The 18,722-nt window shown below is 49.6% G+C and overlaps 2 protein-coding genes across 3 annotated transcripts in view; one reads left to right on the top strand and one right to left on the bottom strand.

Moving 5' to 3' along the window:
* SLC39A11 (solute carrier family 39 member 11) overlaps positions 1–18,722 on the top strand; it is a 393,631-nt gene that overhangs the window by 13,409 nt on the left and 361,500 nt on the right. The gene's annotated exons all lie outside the window — the stretch shown is intronic.
* Positions 7,577–16,848, bottom strand: SSTR2 (somatostatin receptor 2). Of its 2 annotated transcripts, XM_084803361.1 has the most exons (3): positions 16,439–16,848; positions 11,086–12,169; positions 7,577–10,759 (listed from the first exon to the last, which is right to left on the bottom strand). In XM_084803361.1, exons 2-3 carry the CDS (start codon positions 12,076–12,078, stop codon positions 10,712–10,714), a joined length of 1,041 nt encoding a protein of 346 aa, XP_084659487.1. In that variant the 5' UTR covers positions 12,079–12,169; positions 16,439–16,848; the 3' UTR covers positions 7,577–10,711. The 2 variants fall into 2 exon arrangements, with proteins under 2 accessions (XP_084659487.1, XP_084659486.1); XM_084803360.1 differs by having other exon boundaries at positions 7,577–12,169; positions 16,439–16,847.

Here is an 18,722-nt window from a genome sequence, read left to right as displayed (position 1 = left end):
TTCCTTCCTTCCTGTTCCAAGCAGGGTTTTTCTGTATAGCTCTGGCTGCCCTGGAACGCTGGGATTAAAGGCGTGCGCCACCACCGCCCTTCTGTTTTAATTTGGTCTGATCTTTATACAATTCTGTGACACACAGGTTATCCCCCCGTTTTTGCAGATACGGAGGCGCAGCTGTGGAAGGCACTAAGCTAAGGTCACACACCCTGTAGGTGGAAGCACAAGGTGGCAGGTGGTGAGGAGCCTGGGGTGGAGGTGGGGTGGGATGTCACAGGGTACGCTGTGCCTCAGCTTTCCCATTTGTAGAATGGGAAAGACAGGAGGCTCTTTTGAGAATTGAGTTAGATAAGGCATGTAAAGTGCTGAGTTCAGGGTTAAGGTTTAGTTGGTTGTGTGTATGAGAGTTTTGCCTGTGTGTACACGTGCATGCCTGGTGTACACAGAAGCGAGCTGCCCGTGGTGCTGGGGACCAAACTCTGGTCCTCTTTATGACCACTGTGCCATCTCTCCAGTATCTGTCTTATTTAATAAAGTAATTTTTTTTTTAACCTTTAAAATTTTTTTTATGCTTGAGTCAGATCTCACTGTGGTCTTGGGTGGCCTGGGACTTACCATGTATCCCAGGCTGCCCTCCAGCTTATAGAGATCTTTCTGCCTCTGTCTCCCTGAGTGCTGGGACTACATGGAGATGCCACCATACCTGCACTACTTTTTTTTTTGAGACAGGGTCTCGCTAACTTGCCCAGGCTGGTTTTGTACTTGTGTAGCCAGGGAGGGCTTGGATTTCTGATCCTTCTGCCAGAGCCTTCAGAGTAGCTGGGATCACAGAGCTAGCTATGCCACTGGGCCCAGAGTCTAATTGATAATTAAGACTATCTCCACAACTGCTAATTGGTTTGGATTTGATTGAAAGGAAAGGAGAAGATGATTTAAAAAAAATTGTTTATTGGACCAATTTCCAAACTCTTAGCATTTCTCAGTAATTTGGTTGTTACCAAGTCCCTGGCTGATGTTCTGGTACTTGTAGGTCAAGTCTCTCCTTGCCTGCCTTTCACTGAGCGAGCTGTGCTGTTTAACTTGTCTGGAGCCACAGAAGCCCCGAGGACCAAAAGAGATCTGAAAGTGTCTGCCCGTTTTCAAGGTTTTCCTCTGTCCTCTCCTCCTTGTCTACTTTCTTTCTGTCCTCGCTTTCTCTCTCCCCTTTTCCTTCCATTCATAGGCTTTTCATGGGCAGAGTTTTTGAACAAATGGCAGAAGTCTAGCGCCCATCTCTGGTTCAGGCTTTCAGGGATGGAAGGTTGGTTACACGTGGTGAGATTCTGACCCATTTTCTTGTGGAGCTAAGATCTCTTCCGGAGGCTAATGGGGTAGAGGAGCATTTCCATGGCAGCCATGATAAACAGACTTCAATTCAAGTTCCTTTGGTGGAGAGTGTGATTTCCTTGGAAAACACCTTATAAACAGTACATTTGGAAATGTTTAAAAGTTAAGTCACAAAAAAACAAAACAAAACAAAACCAAAGAGATGTTTGCCCCCCTTTTTTTTTAAAGTACTAGTGCAGTACAGTTACTTTACCAGCAAACATGGCGGTCAATGTATCTGAAAGCTAAACAGACAATGACAGGTGCCTAGGAAGGATGGAAAGGTGACTTCACATTCTCCGTTTAAAAGCTGGCAGGGCAGGGATGTCAGGTCAGCAAGAAAAGCGGTGCCGAAAATCTTCAGAACATGTAAGAACAACCGTAAGAGCAGAGAAACAGTCTGAGATGGGACGCACGTATAGAAACCACCAGTTAGGTAGTGAAGCTGTTTCTGCAGCCTGGGCTGCTGAAGGCGTCTCCTGGGCAGCCTGGACCTCCTCGCATCCACAGGGTGTGGGAGGTGGAGGGAGGCCCCATTCAGCCTTTAAACACAGGCGGTGAGCCCAACGGTAGCACCCTCCCCACCACCTTCAGAAAAGACACAAAGTGATGTCTGCAGCACTCAAAAGCTGGAAAGGGGGGTATGCAGTGTGTGTGTGTGTGTGTGTGCTCTCCCTTTGTCAGAAGTTGCTGCTATTTCTTGGTGACAGCCAGAGAGGGACAGATGGATTAGAAGTGGTGAGGCTGTGAGGGAGAGAGGGCCTCTCTGGCTGTCACCACACTCTCCGCTGGTGGTTTGACATGTGAGCTCTAGGCTGTTACTGCTGCCTGCCTTGCCTTCTCTCTGCCATCATGGACTCTAACCCTCTGCAGCTGTAAGCCCAACTAAACACTTCCTTCTATAAGCTGCCTTGGTTTTTTTTTTTTTTCTATCTCGGCAACAGAAAAGTCCCTTTGACACTTGTGGAACTGCCCTCCTGGGAGAGAGGAAGCCTCAAGCTTATTCCTGGTGCTGGAGTGTCTCAGCGTCCCCAAGGTGCTCGACCTTAGATTTGTATGAGGGACACGGGGTGCCTGTGATGCTGCCCTACTTTGCTTGTCTTGCCGTGAAAAATACCATGACCAAAAGCAACTTGCGGAGGGAAGGGTTTATTTGACTTATACCAGATTACCGTTCATTTTGAAAGGCGAATGAAGCAGACACTCAAAGCAGGGGAGACCATGGGCAGTCAGTTTACCAGCTTGCTTGCTCCTTTTGGCTCACTTTCTGAGATAGCCCAGAACCACCTGCCCAGAGATGGCACCGCCCACAGTGGGCTGCACCATCCCATATCATTTACTGATGAAGAAAAAGGCCCCAAAGACACACCCACAGGCCAACCTGATGAAGGCGACTCCTCACTTGAGGCACCGTCTTCCAAGGTGTGTCTAGGTTTGTGTCAAGTTTGCCGTACTTGTTGGGGACCCACTTAAAATTGTTTTTAGTGATTTTCCTGAAATTTTCCTGCTGTTAGCTATTTGTGAGCTTTATAGCTGGTTGAATACAGAGTCATCAGCCAGGCTTTGACAACTCTATATAATTTTGCTTTTAAGTAAATGACTCTAATATTTTGTTTATCTCTGTTCACAACACTTTTAGACTTTAGTTGAGGTGACCTGTTTGTAGCATGGACAGTCGGGTTGTGGTTCAATCCAGAAATCCTGGGTGGAAAATTGGACTCATTCTTGTATCTCTCCCCATCCCAGGATTATTGAGTATTCCTAGATTTCTGTGTGTATGTGTGTGCACATGTGTGTACACACACCATGGCACACGTACAGAGTTCAGTGGGCAACCTTGGGTGTTGGTTCTCACCTTCTGCATTGTTTGAGGCAGCGTCTCCTTCATTGCTGTGTATACCAGGCCTGCCAGAAGCTTCTAGGCATTCTCCTGTCTCCAACCTCCCATCTCACTGTAGGAATGCTGTAGGCGAGCGCTACTGTGTCCAGTTTTACCTGGGTTCTGGGCATATGGACACAGGGCATTTTGCTTGTACAGCAAGCACTCTGCCCACAGAACCATCACCTCAGCCCAAACTGTCTGAGATTCCAAATGTGTCACTGATTTTTTCCCTTCACTGAAAGCCACGGGGGAAATGTCTGTACTGAAGGTCCCACCTAACCGATATACAAGGCGTATGTGTCTACCTTTGTTTGTACATGTGTGCACCACACTTGCCTCCCACATCTAGCATGCATACACCATATGTCTGGCAAATACGTACAGAGTGAATGTGTCTGTCACATGCATCTGTGTACATCCTGTGTAACAGCCATGTGCAGGAGTGTGACTTGTACACGTGTGTACATGTCACAAATAGGAGTAAGAACAGAGATGGAAGACCCTGTGTACACTGTCCCCTGCAACAGCTTAAGCATTGATCATGGTATATGAGACTATTTGGATGGACTATCACTGTTGAAATGTATACTTTTGAGACATCAGCTTCCTTAGCAATGAACTTAATTCCTTTATGTGGAAGCAGGGTATCCACCCCAGTCACCCATAAGGCACTGATCAGGGGTCACTGATCAGGATTGGCATGGTCAGTCCCCTGCTGTCGCTGATGTGATGGCCAGTCAGTTTAGGCAGCTAATTGTGAATTTTGCTCCTGTGACACTAGCAATTGCCCTCTGGGGCCCCTGCCCTGGCCCTTTCTTCTTTGTGGGGAGCTGTGTGCAGGCCGAGCAAGGTCTTCTTTGGTAGACCTGCCTCTGGGCTGGCCTCTCTGTTACTTTTTTTTTTCTTTTTTCAAACAGGGTTTCTCTGTGTAGCCCTGGATGTCCTGGACCCACTTTGTAGACCAGGCTGGCCTTGAACTCACAGTGATCCCTGCCTCTGCTGGGATTAAGGGCTTGTGCCCGGCTGCTCTCTGTTACTTTCTTCGGTGGTTTCTGCTGCCAAGGGACCTTCTCCATTGCCTAGGCAACTGGGGCCCCTGCCACTGCATAACAGGGGTGGGCCAGGCCATGGCATGGCAGTTCTGATTCCTTTGTGAATCAGAATACTCCCCCACCATATTTATTTATTTATTTATTTATTTATTTATTTATTAATTTATTTATTTATTATCTTTCCCATGTGTTTGGGTATTTCACTTGCATGTATGTCTGTGTGCTACACATGTGCCTGGTGCTCACAGAGGCCAGAAGAGGGCATCAGAGCCTCTGGAGTAACAGATGTTTGAGCTACCATGCTTGGAACAGCAGCAAATGCTCTTGACCTCTAAGCCATGCATATGTCCAGCCCCTTATAGGCCAGACAATTGTATCTCTAAGCCAGGACAGTTCTTTTCCTGCATCTGGTCCTGGTGGCAGCAGGAATGGAAGTTTCTGCTGGATACCAGTATCCCAGCAGAGAGGACTGGTCCTCCCGCTCCCGACCTGTGCCAGGGAAGAGATAGATGTAAGATGAAGCCTGCCCCCATCCACGCATCAGCTCTGTACCCGTGCCCTGGAAGCTAAGCCTGTGCTTTCGGCCCCCTCCTGCTTCCTGTCTCTGTCCAACAGGAGGCAGGTGCCTACTGGAGCAGGGATCCAACCCAAGCCTTTCACTTTAATGACATTACACTCACGTCTGTCTTAGGAGAATCAATAATGCTTTACGGTGGGTTCGGCTAGGGCTTGGTTAATATTTAGCCCAGTTTTCAGGCATACTTCAGATATGAACAGCCTGAGACATCGCTGGGAGAGTGAGAATAGGTCACCCACTAGTGTTCAACCCCTCTGAGTGCAGGAAGGGCAGGCAGCCTTGGAATGGCTGTGGGGGATTCTTTGTCTTTGGGACAGTATTCTCAGCCCAATGGTTGCTGACTCGGATGGGTAATGACAGTTAGAAAAGATTGTCCTCTTTAAGTAGGATTCCATCCTTTCATGAGCTGCTAGAAAAAACAACAACAAACGAGACTCTGCCAATGGGATTATTCCCAGGATTTTACACACAGAAGGAAAACAAACTCTTAAGTCAAGATTTGCTTTTTGCCAGGGAATTCATTACTTTGAAGCTGGCAAAGATGTGGATGAGATAGGTGACTGACCCTAAGTCAGTGCTTACAAGCTGAAGCACTGGGCTTGTCAGCACGTACACTTCAGAAGCCGTAATCAAATTTCCCAACCACACCCCCCAACTGCTTGGATCCACCTGCCATATTTTCTCAGTGAGGCAGGACACCTTGCCTCTCACCCATTGTGACTTCCCTTCATTGGACAGCCAGCACTGGAGCTGGTTGGGGAGGGGACACGGATGTCAACTGCCATTGTCTCTACACCCACCTCAGTGTTCCTACTGCACAGCTCATCGCGGGAAGCTAGAGCCAAAACCTTCCGGCAGGCAGCGCCCTGGAGAGGAGGTCTGATCCGTGTGTGCAAACAGGCTCCTGTCTGATGGTCCACAGAGTCCCACCTGCCTGCCATCTCAGATCCTCTGCACATCACTGGAGCATGTTCTAAGCTAAGGCACGGAACTCATGCAGAATTCAACTCCACAGCCAAGATGGTTCAGCTCTCTGGAACTGACACCAAAGCCGCTATGTTCCAGCACACCCAGTGCTGCAGTGTTGCCCGGGCCTCTCCTGCTAGGTCTGTGCAGCTTTAATCAGCCCTTAGCAACCCCTGCTGATGGGAGGCAAGTAGTGGTTTGTAAGACCCATCTGACCATCAGGGACCACAAAGGCAAACTGAGGCATTTATTAAAAAAAAAATTTATCTTACTTTTATGTTCATGTGTGTGCATTTGTGTGCACCTGAGTGCAGTTGAACAGAGAAGCCAGAAGAGGGCGTCAGATCCATGGAATTGGAGCCGCAGATGATAGTGAGCTGCCCAAGGTGGGTCCTAGGAACCAAACTTGGATATTCTGCAAGAATAGCGAGTATTCCTAACTGCCGAGCTAGCTTTCCAGTCCTGATGTATTACTTTTTGTTATACCCCCACCCAGCATCCATAGGATCTGTCTTATTGATGTTGCATTAAAGCTAAAATTTAACACAATTTAAACTAAAATTGTGTTAACATTTACAGTAAAACGTTTGTCCCTGTTTTTTTAGGAAAAGAAATCCAGAGAACAGGCCATCTTTAAAACTGATGCTTCAAGGGCTGGAGAGATGCATGGCTCAGTGGTTAAGATCACTGGCTGCTCTTGTAGAGGACCCAGGTTTGACTCCTAGTACCCACATGGTTTCAAGCATCTGTAACTCCAGTCCTAGGGAATCCAGTGCCCACTTCTGGCTACCACTGGCATCAGGCATTACACACGGTACATAGACATACATACAAGCAAAACACTGACATATATATGTATATATATAATATATATTTTAAAACTTTAATTAAATTATAAATATAGGTGCTTTAACAAGTGAAACACAAATTTCCATATTATAGAACCTGACTGCTTATCTGAATGGAGTTAATTAAGCATTAATTGTGTGTGCTGTGTATGTTCATGTATATGCATGCTCATGCGTTGGCAGGGTGTGTGTGTGTTTGTGTATGTGTGATCAGGTGTATGCATGCTCATGCATTGGCTGTGTGTGTGTATAGCTTTGAGTGTTCATTGCTAGGCACTTCTACTTTTGGTTTGAGACAGGGCCTCATTGGCGTGGACCTTCACCATGCAGGCCAGGCTAGTTGGCCAATGAGCTTTCAGATATCCATCTCTTTCCAGCGCAAGCAGGCAGCATTGCATTCAACTTTTCATGTGGGCTCTGGGGATTGGATTCAGGTCCTCAAACTTGTAGGAAACACTTTACTGACTGACCCACCTCCCAGTCCTGTCCACGGATGTTAAAGTCCCTCCTTCTACCTTCAGATAACCATCTGTTGCCCAGTCCCCCAGACACTGCTTAGACATTTCCATCTTGAGGTCATTGATGGCTGCTTAGAATCAAAGCCATGTTGGAGGCAATTCCTCAAGCTACTGGGGGCATGAACATTATAGAGTTACTCTGACCTGCCTTCCTGAAGTGATCACTATCAGTTCTGGATTTCTTAGAGCTGTTTCATTAAGTTAACAACAACAATAACAACAACAGGCCGGACGTGGTGGCGCATGCCTCTAATCCCAGCACTCAGGAGGCAGAGGCAGGCAGATCTCTGAGTTCAAGGCCAGCCTGGTCTACAGAGTGAGTTCCAGGACAGCCAAGGACAGAGAAACCCCTGTCTCAAAAAAGCCAAAACAACAACAACAACAACAACAGGCATTTATTTGAAGATGAATATTTCCAATTGTGGTAACGGTAAAGGTCAATCTATAGTTTCCTCCCAAATTTTTCTTGCCTGTATTCAAGAGAAAAGGAAGCAGCAATTTACTATTTGTTATGGCTGCCGAGAAGCCAGCCCAAAGCTGAACTTGTAGCTAACTTTGCCTTCGGTGACAGTCTGAGATTTTTCTGTATGTCCCTATACCCTTGTTTTATGATTGGGTGGATTTATTTGCATATCATAAATCCCACTGAACACATTTTTCTAAGCCATAGTAAGTAGTTTGGGGGAGCCAGGCAGTATGAATGACGTAGCTTGAGAACCAACACAGCCCACTGTGCACAGACAGCCACTGGTAGCCCACTAAGGACAGACAGCCACAGGTAGCCCACCAAGGACAGACAGCCACAGGTAGCCCACCAAGGACAGACAGCCACAGGTAGCCCACCAAGGACAGACAGCCACAGGTAGCCCACCAAGGACAGACAGCCACAGGTAGCCCACCAAGGACAGACAGCCACAGGTAGCCCACCAAGGACAGACAGCCACAGGTAGCCCACCAAGGACAGACAGCCACAGGTAGCCCACCAAGGACAGACAGCCACAGGTAGCCCACCAAGCACAGACAGCCACAGGTAGCCCACCAAGGACAGACAGCCACAGGTAGCCCACCAAGGACAGACAGCCACAGGTAGCCCACCAAGGACAGACAGCCACAGGTAGCCCACCAAGGACAGACAGCCACAGGTAGCCCACCAAGGACAGACAGCCACAGGTAGCCCACCAAGGACAGACAGCCACAGGTAGCCCACTAAGCACAGACAGCCACAGGTAGCCCACCAAGGACAGACAGCCACAGGTAGCCCACCAAGGACAGACAGCCACAGGTAGCCCACCAAGGACAGACAGCCACAGGTAGCCCACTAAGCACAGACAGCCACAGGTAGGGCAGCCAGACATTCTGACTGCTAAACAGTCCCTGCTTAGGGAGCCAGAAGGAGAAAGCACATTTTCAAACACAGTTGAAGTCTACACGTGGGATGCTGAGCATGATGCTTAGACCCCAGAGCGGGCAGCAGCATCCCCACACCTGCACTCCTATCCTAGAGCTGTGATCAAGCAAGGGACGAGGGCTGGCTTTCTTCTTTATCGTTTGTACACAAACCCGTGTATAACTGGAAACAGTCAGTCAGTCACTGGTGGCGTGAGGAATAGCTTAGTTAGCATATTTAAGCATAGCATTAAGTGTATGACACTTGATACTTGTGCAACTGATGAAGGAGGCAACACAGCCTTTGCCCTGCACACATCTCTGTACTCCGTTAGCTGGCCCTAACTTAATGTTTCATAAGCACCGTTCACAAGTCTTCAGTAGTGTAATCTTCATAATGTTCAGCTTTGTGCAAGGTTATTTAGAAACCGTCTTTGAGGGCTAGGGAGATGAATTCACAGGTGAAGGCGCATGCTGGGCAAGCCAGGTGACCTGAACTTGGTCCCCGCAACCCACATAAAGGTGGAAGGCAAGAACCGGCTCCACAGAGTTGTTCACTGACATCCAACATGTGCCACGAAAGCATGCCTCCTCCCCACTAATAATAAATACAGAAAACACCTTTGAGAGCTGGGGAAATGGCTGGTTTGGATAGCACACTTGCTGCCCAAATGTGAGGGTCTGAATCTGGGTTGCCAGGGCTCATGGAAATGTTGTCTGAGCATGGCAGCCCATTTGTAACAGCAGCGCTCAAGGGGTGGAGGTGGGGTCCTCTAGGCGGGCTGGCTCACTTGGCTGGCAAGCTTCCCTTTCACCAAGAGACCCTGTCTCAGTAAAATAAAGTAGAGCATAATGGAGAGTGAGCAATATCAACAGTTAGCCTAACACACGGAAGGAAGTACACACACACATGCACACATACACACTCATGTGCACACAGGCATAAATACACACATACACACCACATATGCATAGGCAGGAAGAAACAACAACTTTCCCCCAAGAACCAATAAGCCAAGAACAAGAAGAAATTCTAAAACACCTTGGAGGAATTGTGGAGTTACGGTTCTCTTTTCTTTTCTTTTTCTTCCTTCCTTCCTTCCTTCCTTCCTTCCTTCCTTCCTTCCTTTCTTTCCTTTTTTTCCTTAAGAAGTCTTATCTGGCATTAAAAACAAAGCAATTTCATGGTTTTCCTTAAAGGTGTTATTCTACTTAATTTGTCGTGTTGTTATTATTTATTTAGTGTGTGTGTGTATGTGTGTGTGTGTGTGTGTGTGTATGTGTGTGTGTGTGTGTGTGCTGGGGAGAAAATTGTTTCCCCACAAGCATCCCAGTCTGGTTTCGCTTTTCAGGGTACTGATCCCAGCTTCCCCAATGGCTCCCTAAGTAAAACTAAAGCAATTTGAGGAGCGAAAAATACAATCCGATATCAAAGCAGGCTTTGTCTTGATAAACACAGTGATGGATGGCCACGGCCCTTTAAGTCCTTTTAGGTAAATGAGTAACTGATTGTATCTGAGAGGCAAGCGCGAGTTTATATTCTGGCTCTCACAGTATGTTTTCCCTCGCTCTTCTTACATTGACTTAACTTGTTTGAAATTGATGAAATGACTAACCCTGGCACAAAGGGAGCGCCTGTGAGGCTAGACACATTTATAGCTTAGGGGCCCTCTGGGAAGAAGAATACAAAAGTACCTTACTTACTTTCACCTTTTTTTTTTTAAAAACAAAAATGTACATTCATAAGAACATACCATACTGCTTATGCTCCACCTGGCTCTGGGAAAGGCCCGTGCAAGAGAAATGCGGAAGCTTACACGCGATTGGCTTTGTCGTGGTGAGTCCATTTCTTCAGGTTCAGTGTTGCGGTAAATGCCCACCCTATGCTAGACACGCAGGAACTAGCTACTACTTGGTTTAACACACACAGGACATGTATGTACTGGCTCCGCAGAGATACGTGGGAATATACAAATGTAAAATAGCAGATCACAAGATTACATAGTGTATAAATACACACACACACACACACACACACACACACACACACACACACACACACACACGGGTTTGGTTTAGTTTGGGTTTTTCCGGGTTCTGCTGGGCTGCCGCTTTCCACAAGGTCACACCCAGGCGATGAAGTCCTCTCCTCCAGACCTTGAATTGTCTGCCTGCACGAAAACGGTCACTTTAGGGGAGAAGCACTCAGAGGGCTGTCCTCTCAGCCAAGCAGGCTCAAATCCTGCTCTCTGACCTGGGGCTCATGTTCTAGAAGCCAGGAGTGATGGCTAGGGGAGGCAGGAAGCAGGAGAGCAGCAAGTGCACTGCCAGGAGGCAGGGCTTGGCTCGTGTGTGTGCGCATGTTGTGTTTCTGGGTAGTTCAGATACTGGTTTGGAGGTCTCCATTGAGGAGGGTCCTCTGGGTCTCCGTGGTCTCATTCAGCCGGGACTTGTCCTGCTTACTGTCGCTCCGTTCCCCATCATCTGTACCACTCACCTTGACCAAGCAGAGAACATTCTGGAAGCTCTTCTTGAAGTTGTCAGATAAGAAGGCGTACAGGATGGGGTTGGCGCAGCTGTTGGCATAGGTGAGGATCACCACAAAGTCAAACATGCCTTTCAGGGCTGGGGTGGGACTGATGGCCACAGACACGGAAGAGACATTGAAGATGTAGAAGGGAAGCCAGCAGAAGATGAAGACAGCCACCACTATGGACACCATCCGAGTGACCTTCTTCTCTGACTTTTTCCTCTTAGAGGATCCCACTCGGATCCCGGAGGACTTCACCTTGATGATGATAAACAGGTAGCAAAGACAAATGATGGTGAGGGGTACCAGGAAGCCGAGGATGAAGGCATAGATAATGAACCCTGTGTACCACGCCCCGGATTCTCCTGGCCAGTTGATGGTACAGCTGCTCCTCCCCCACTGGTTGCTCCGGAGGCCAGCATATATCATGATGGGCAAAATGACCAGCAGAGAGACACCCCACACAGCCACATTGATCATCTTGGCTGTCCGGGGTCGCCTCCACTTGGCTGACTTAATAGGGTGGACCACGGCCAGGTAACGGTCGATGCTCATGACTGTCAAGCAGAAGATACTGGTGAACTGATTGATGCCATCCACAGTCATGACCACCCGGCAGATGGCCTTGCCGAAAGGCCAGTGGACCAGCGCCACCTGCATGGCCAAGAAGGGCAGCCCCAGCATGAAGAGCTCATCTGCAATGGCCAGGTTGAGGATGTAAATGTTGGTGATGGTTTTCATCTTGGCATAGCGGAGGATGACATAAATGACGAGCGTGTTGCCACACAGCCCAACAACGCACACCACAAAGTAGATGAAGGTGAGGACTGCATTGCTGGTCATGTCGTAGTACGGCTCTGTCTGGTTGGAGCCATTGCTTGGCCCCAGTGAACCGTTCATGTCAAATGGAGAGGGCATCCATATTTGGCTCCCGTTGAATTGCTGAGAGGTCATCTCCATGGCTGCTTTTCAGACAGTCTAGAACCAAGCAGCTCAGAGATCTTCTTCTCACCTCAGTGGGCTCTGGGGGGCCAAGAATCTATTTTGGCATCTGGGAAAAGGAAAAGAAAACATCAGTCCCAGGCTATTTAGGCTCCTTCTGTATCCCATGTTTCTGGTTTATCTTCTTATTTAGACATTTTCCTCCCACCCTCTCTTTCATGTATTCATGTGTGTGCTGCTGCATGCGTGAGTGTGTGTGTGTGTGTGTGTGCGTATGGCTGTGTGTCTGTGTGTAGGCCAGAGGCTAGTCCCAGCTGTGGTTACATAGGTACAATTACTCCTCACCGCCATTTGAGTGAGGATATGTCACCATGAGGCCTAGGCTAGCGCTTGAGTGAGGTGCAGGGATCCACCTGTGTCTGCTTCAGCACCCACTGTGATTACAGAAATGCGTTACCACACAGGGAAAATTTTATGTGGGTTCTGAGGGTTGAACTCAGGTCCTCTTGCTTGCAAGTCAAATGCTTTGTTGACTGAGCCATCTCCCAGTCTCCCTCCATCCCCTTCCACTCCCCCTTCATCCTCCCTCCCTTGCTTTTTTGGAGGCAGGGCATCCTGGAATTCATTATGTCGCCAAAGCTGACTTTGCCCACGCAGCACTCCCCATGCCCCAGCCTCTTGTGCTGGGGGGGTTACAAGCCTGAGCTACCATGCCTCGATCCTCTTAGATGCATTTTTTTTCCATCTGAAAAGCGAGTTTTCTTTTTTTCCATCTAGCTGCCAGCCTGCCTGTCAGCCTGCAGACTTTTTGAGGTCTTTTTCAAATGGTGGGGGAAGGGTTTGAGTTAAACCATCATCCTCGATGACGCACGTGTGGCGGATGGGTATGGCTTCAAACACATAGACTTTGACCCCTAAGGAATTGACTGGTCCAGACTGTAAAAAGGCCTATCTTGGAGCGTTGCAGCTCTTGGCCCTGGATGGGTCTGACACCAGCATTCAGGGGCCCAATAATGAACTCTAGGCTGGCTGGATGCCTGTTTGGGAGAGTTTTTCAATCAGAGACTACCATAGTGAGAAAACTCAAGGTCTTAAAGGGGGAATAAACTTTGGCTCGGTGGCTGAGCCCCACGTGACCTCATGCCCAGCCCTTAACTGCTGCGACTCTCCTCTGTCAACATGGGGGTGTCACGAAGATTAAACAAGAGAAGATGTGGGCAAATGCCTAGCATCGTGCAGGCTCATAACCAGAACCTTACAAATGTTACCCCCTTTCTCTCTACTGTCTCATTATCTCTAATTTATTGAAACCTGCCTACACAGTGAGCCAAGTTATAGTCTTCAATATGAAAAGTAAGAGTCTGTTTTTCTGTCATTAAAAAAAAAATGTGTTTTAGGTTCTTCCCCCCACCCCCTTGGTTTTGCTCTTCCAATACTCAATGCCCTCTATCCTCAACCCATGCTTGGGAAAACCCTTTCCTAAAGGCTCCTCATGGGTGGCCTTTTGCTTATAGTTCTCTGATTTAGGACAAAATCAGAAGCTACGTGGGGGTGCAGGCTCTTTGTGAATGTCAAAAGAGGCTTTAAACACTGGTGGGCTTCATTCAGACCCATTGCCCCCTCCACCGCCCTAACCACCTCAGGAAGTGCCCTTCCTCACTTAAAGATGTGGAAACTGAGGCTTAGAGAGCTAAAGTCCTTGATGAGGTGGCACTTGAACATGAGCCAGCTGGTTCCAAGTCTTCTGTGGTTTTCACCGTGTCCCAGCTGATGCTCAGTGGATGGAAATTGGTGGCTGGTACTCAGGCAACTGACTCTTGAGTGACCTGCATGCTGAGAAAATAATGAGAATGCTGCTGGCTTGGCCTAAGATGTAAAGCACCAGATCAACCCAGAATTAAGTGATTTACCACAGTTATAAAACATTTGGGGGGGGGGTCACTGTGCTGGGGTCCTCTAGCAGCTATTACTTTAATGGGGGAGACAGGAAATGCGTCAAGTCACATAAGTGTTTGAATTGCATGGAGGTAAGGCTATGAACAAAAGATGTTAGAACACCGTCCTTCCTTGGGGGGGGGGTTCTCAGGAATTGGGGGCAAGAGCTCAGGGTAGGAGGTCTGTCCAGAAAGAGGAGAGTTGGTCAAGGGCTGGAGTGTCCGGCATCACTAGTTCACTTGCCTGACACAGTTCCCTTAAGCAGAGTGCTTTTCTAAGTGAATGCCCAATGCTGGCAGAGGCTGCAGAGAAAGTAAAGTGGTAGCCAGCAGCAGGCAGGTGCGCCTTGCCCACCTCTGCCTCTGAATCATTCCATACTGCCAGGTGCCTGCCTTTTCTTTCTGCATTAATTTCCCCCAGCACATGCTCAGCACAGTGAGGATTCTTGCATTTGTATTTTGGGGACCCACGGCGTGGTGTCTGCATTGGGTATAAGCAAGCATAAGCAAGTAGCTGTTACAAACAGAACCTGTAAAGAAACTATTTCTCGTATCCCTGGATTAACGTGAGTTATTTTCACTGCCTTTTTTCTTTCTTTCTTTCTTTCTTCCCTATCTTGTCAGCTACTTAATACTATAGAATTCTATCGACCCAGAATCCTATTCACACTGCCTTCAGTGGGCCTTACAGTAACCATTAGCTTGTGCCATCTATGTACCATGGGAGGGCACCTCAGTGTCTGACTGGAACTGAAGGCCCGCTGGGGCTATAGAATACCTATCTGCCTATCTAGAGCCTGGAAGTTGGGGGGCGGGGAAAATCCTTTGGTGGTATAGGGCCCATTGTGGTGCTTCAGCCCTAACTGTGTCGTTTGTGCAGAACCAGAATGAGTGGGGGGGGGGTCATTTTCCTCTGGAATTGGCTGAGACACACCTCCACTTTGGGGGGGGGTGGTGAGCCATAACAACCGTGTGTTCAGAGCGTTGGAAGGTGGGTGGAAGTCATATGCTGAGAACCCCGTGGGAACGCAGAGACTCCTCCAAGGAAAGCTTGAGCTTAAAACCTAGGATTCCTATGTAACAAGTCAGGTGCCTAAATCTCCAAGTGACTTCTTTTTCTTTTATGATTGTCTCCCTGAAAGTGAGTTCCTAAAGCCACCGGTCGATACTTGTTGAATTGTGGCTAAATTAAATGCACCAGGAAGTCTGATGCTCTGCTTTGTTTTTCCACTGTCAAAGCTGTTAAACACTGGCCGTGGCTTGGTGGGTGTTTTTTACCCGGGAGAGTCCTGGTTCTGATGGAGAGTGGACTGCCACTCTCTCAGAAGCCCCTCTCTTATTCCCATAGTGTGCTCCACAGCCGAAGAAATGAGAGGCGGGGTGGGTGAGATGCCACTCAGCTTTGGGTCCAACATCTCTCTGTTGTGAGCCCTCAAGACCGCCTCCCTCGAAGTCTGCCAGACGCCTCCACCTCCACCTAGCTCCAAGAACCTGAGGCTGGAGCTTGAGCCGGCACCAGGATCGTCAGCAACCCCTGTGTGGTCCACCTTGGCGCTAGAGTGCCCCTCTGCGCTGGGGTTGGAGGCAGGATAGTCAAGCCTCAGGACCACAGAGTTAGTGTGGGGGAAATATTTGGGGCTGTTAACTTTCTGACCCTGGAAACAAAGTGTTCCCTAAAGGATTTCCACCATTTCCAGTCAGACAAGGGAGAGCGGACTGCGGTGCCTGCACGTCCAGCTTAGAAACGCTGAGGGGACCGAGCTGCCAGCGACAGCTAGGAGCGCTTGAACTGTCGCTTGGGGACCTGACCATTCAGTGGTTGGTTCTTTCCAATCTAGACAGATGTCTCTGCCTGAGGGCGGCTGTGTGTGTGTTAGGGGTTGGGGGGGGTGGGGAGCTGACTGCATACGAGTCTGGGCTGCCTCCCCATCCGGCGATGAAAAAAACAAACACCGGGAAGAATCTGCTTTCCTTCTCTTTCGGTGATGTCTCCATCACCTGTCCCTAACTTAGGTCTCAGGGCGTGGACTCAGGAACCCTGTGGTGGCACCTGACATGTCCCTTCTCCTCTTGGACCAGGGCTGTTTTTTTTTTTTTCAAGTGGCTAGGAAATTAAGTTGTCCCCATCAAAGCTACCACCTGGACACTCCGGCTGGCAAGGCACACGCTACCGTATCTGGGCATTGGCTTTGCGGACAAATCCGTCCTGGAACACACTACCTTTCCACCTCTGACGCTAGGAAACGCATTCTTCATTTCCACCTGTCACCTCCAAAGGCACAAAAGCAGAGAATTGCGCGCCGGGACCAACAGGCAGGTCGCCGGGATTGGCGCTCTATGCCCAGCGCAGACGCATGCAGGTGCCCAAGTGCGCTTGTCGCTCCCTCCATCTCTCGGTGACACACGCATATGCACACAGTCGGGCGACCACACACACCCCTCACCTTGTTTTTCCACGAACACTCGGGTCTCTGTGTTTTCTGGCACTCAGAAGCCGTCCTTTACCCAATCAGGCACCCGGGAGCGCAGCAGCTTGGCGAGTGGCGCTTTGCTCTGAGCTTCTTTGGCTGGCTCTTACTGGCCGCTCTGAGAGAGGTAGCCTGGGCCCCGAGAGAGCTAGCCTGGCCTGCAGATCATTGACGCCCGGCCGCGGACTGGTGCTCCGGGCGCGGGTGGCCTCGCTAGCGCGCCGGTGGCTGCGCCGCTAGCACTGGCCCGGGCGGGTGGCAGCCCCTGGGCACATTTCCTCACGCCCCCTCCCGTGACGTCACAGCAGCTTCGCTCCGCCCGCCGGGTCCTGTAGGACCTGGTGAGCAGAGAGAGGAAACCTGCCGGTGGCCGAGGGCGCCCGGGGAGGAGGGAACAGTAGACCTGGATTCTGGTGGGGGTGGGTGGGTGGAGCGATATCAGTGTCCCTACGACTCCTACGGGTGAGGTCGCGCACGGCTTTCTCTGCGATTTCAGACTCGTTCGGTTTTACCGAACAAATTCCAGGCAGCTGGTGCGGCCACTGGGGTGACCTACACTAGCTCCGGGACGTTTAAGTCTCAAGTTTGCAAAGCCGTGCCTACCACGGACCAGTCCCAGGAACAGGGCACCGGTTGCAGAGCCAGGCAAAGGGCAGAGAAAAAAGGGGGTGAAAACAGCCAGCGGGTCTCCCGCTGCAAGCGCCTGCCGGTGTGTGTGCCGTACCTGGCTTCGGTCCCAGCAGGCAGCAGGAGCGGGGCTAGACCAGTCTCCCAACCGGAGGCCCCAGGGCCGCGCAGTCTCTCCTAGCTTTAATTTAGCCTGTCAGTCAGTGCCTGCTGGTCTGACCCAACCTAACCGCTCCTCCTACGCTCTGTGGCGCTCTGCAGGAGCAAAGAGGGACCAGCAAGAAGTGGGAGATGTGTCGCGTCAAGTTGCAGCTATTTATTTTTGACTGTGATGATTCAGTCGGTGTTCCAATAGTTTAATAAGTCATAATCAATCCTGTAGCCGCCTTTCCCTCACCTCTCAACACACACACACACACACACACACACTAGTTGGTTCCTAGAGCATGGGAAACCAGAAAGCAAACTCTGATTAGCTTTCTCCGTCGGCTTAGCCGCCCTGATGTGACCATCCTGTTTATGATCCCCTTGCGTGCTCATCTGGGAAAAGCATAAATCCAGAAGCTGCCTTATGATGATGGTGAGGGTTGACAGGGAAAGGGAGCCAGCAGTTAACAGCAGCCTGGGACTGCTTGTAAGTCAGGGTGTCCCTCGCAGGCGTTCACTGGCACCAACTCTGTGAGATGAAATATTGGCCCCTGTGGGCGGGGTAGAGATTCACTGGGGTCCTGGTGATGATAGGGGACAGCTTGTCTTTAGATTTTTTTGGGGGGGGGGAGGTTGAGGGCCGGAAAAGAACAGCTCTCAAGTTGAGGGGAGTGGCTCTGGAGAAAAGAAGGGGGCCTTGGGATGAGCTCAAGGGAAGGGCTCTTCCCACCTGTGTGACACAGTTGTTACAATGCATATTGCCACCTCTAGTTTAAAGCCAGCTTCCAGGGCCAGAGAAGAGTGAAGAGCCAGGAACTGCCAATTCTAAGTTCAGACCCCCCCCCCCCATCTCGTGACCTTGTCAAAGTTCTCCAACTGTTGCTGTCCAGTTCTGTGTGTTGTTTAGAAAAAAAATAGCTCATGCAAAACAGGAACCGCTGGTTCTCAACGTTTCCTTCTCCCACAGACAAGGTGACCCCCAGGGGGCAGTGTACAGTTTTTTTGGTTTCTGTACTTTTGGTTCCTTATCAACATCACCAGCAAAAGCAGCCTGCTCCTATCAGCTAAATAATCCTTTCCCAAACAACCTGGGCATCATTTCTGTATGCTCTTCGCATGCTGAGCACACACAAGGAAAGCCACCCTTCATACACTTGTGAAGTCTTTCCCCAGCCCTCTCAGAGTCAGGTCCGGGCCCAACGGATGACCCCCAGGCACGCCTATCTCATCTACAGCTGGCCCAGTGACAGCTGAACACTTTGACCTTGACGGCAGAAAAACGGCATCTAGAACACTTTTTGATTTTGCCCAGGTCGTGAGTGCCTTTCTCCCCTCCCCTCCCCCGACTCCAGAAGGCCTCCAAAGAGCTCTTTAAAATAGCTATTGGCTTTGCTGCCCACCCCCCACCCGCCACCCCCAAGCTTCGAGCCCCCATTCCTTGTTTGACAAATGCTCTGCTCTTTTGACCCTGCCCCAGCAATCTGCA

This window comes from Acomys minous (genome assembly GCF_964271855.1).
Source record: "Acomys minous genome assembly, chromosome: 12".
Taxonomy (NCBI): Eukaryota; Metazoa; Chordata; class Mammalia; order Rodentia; family Muridae; genus Acomys; species Acomys minous.
This window is presented reverse-complemented; position numbering and strand designations above follow the sequence as displayed.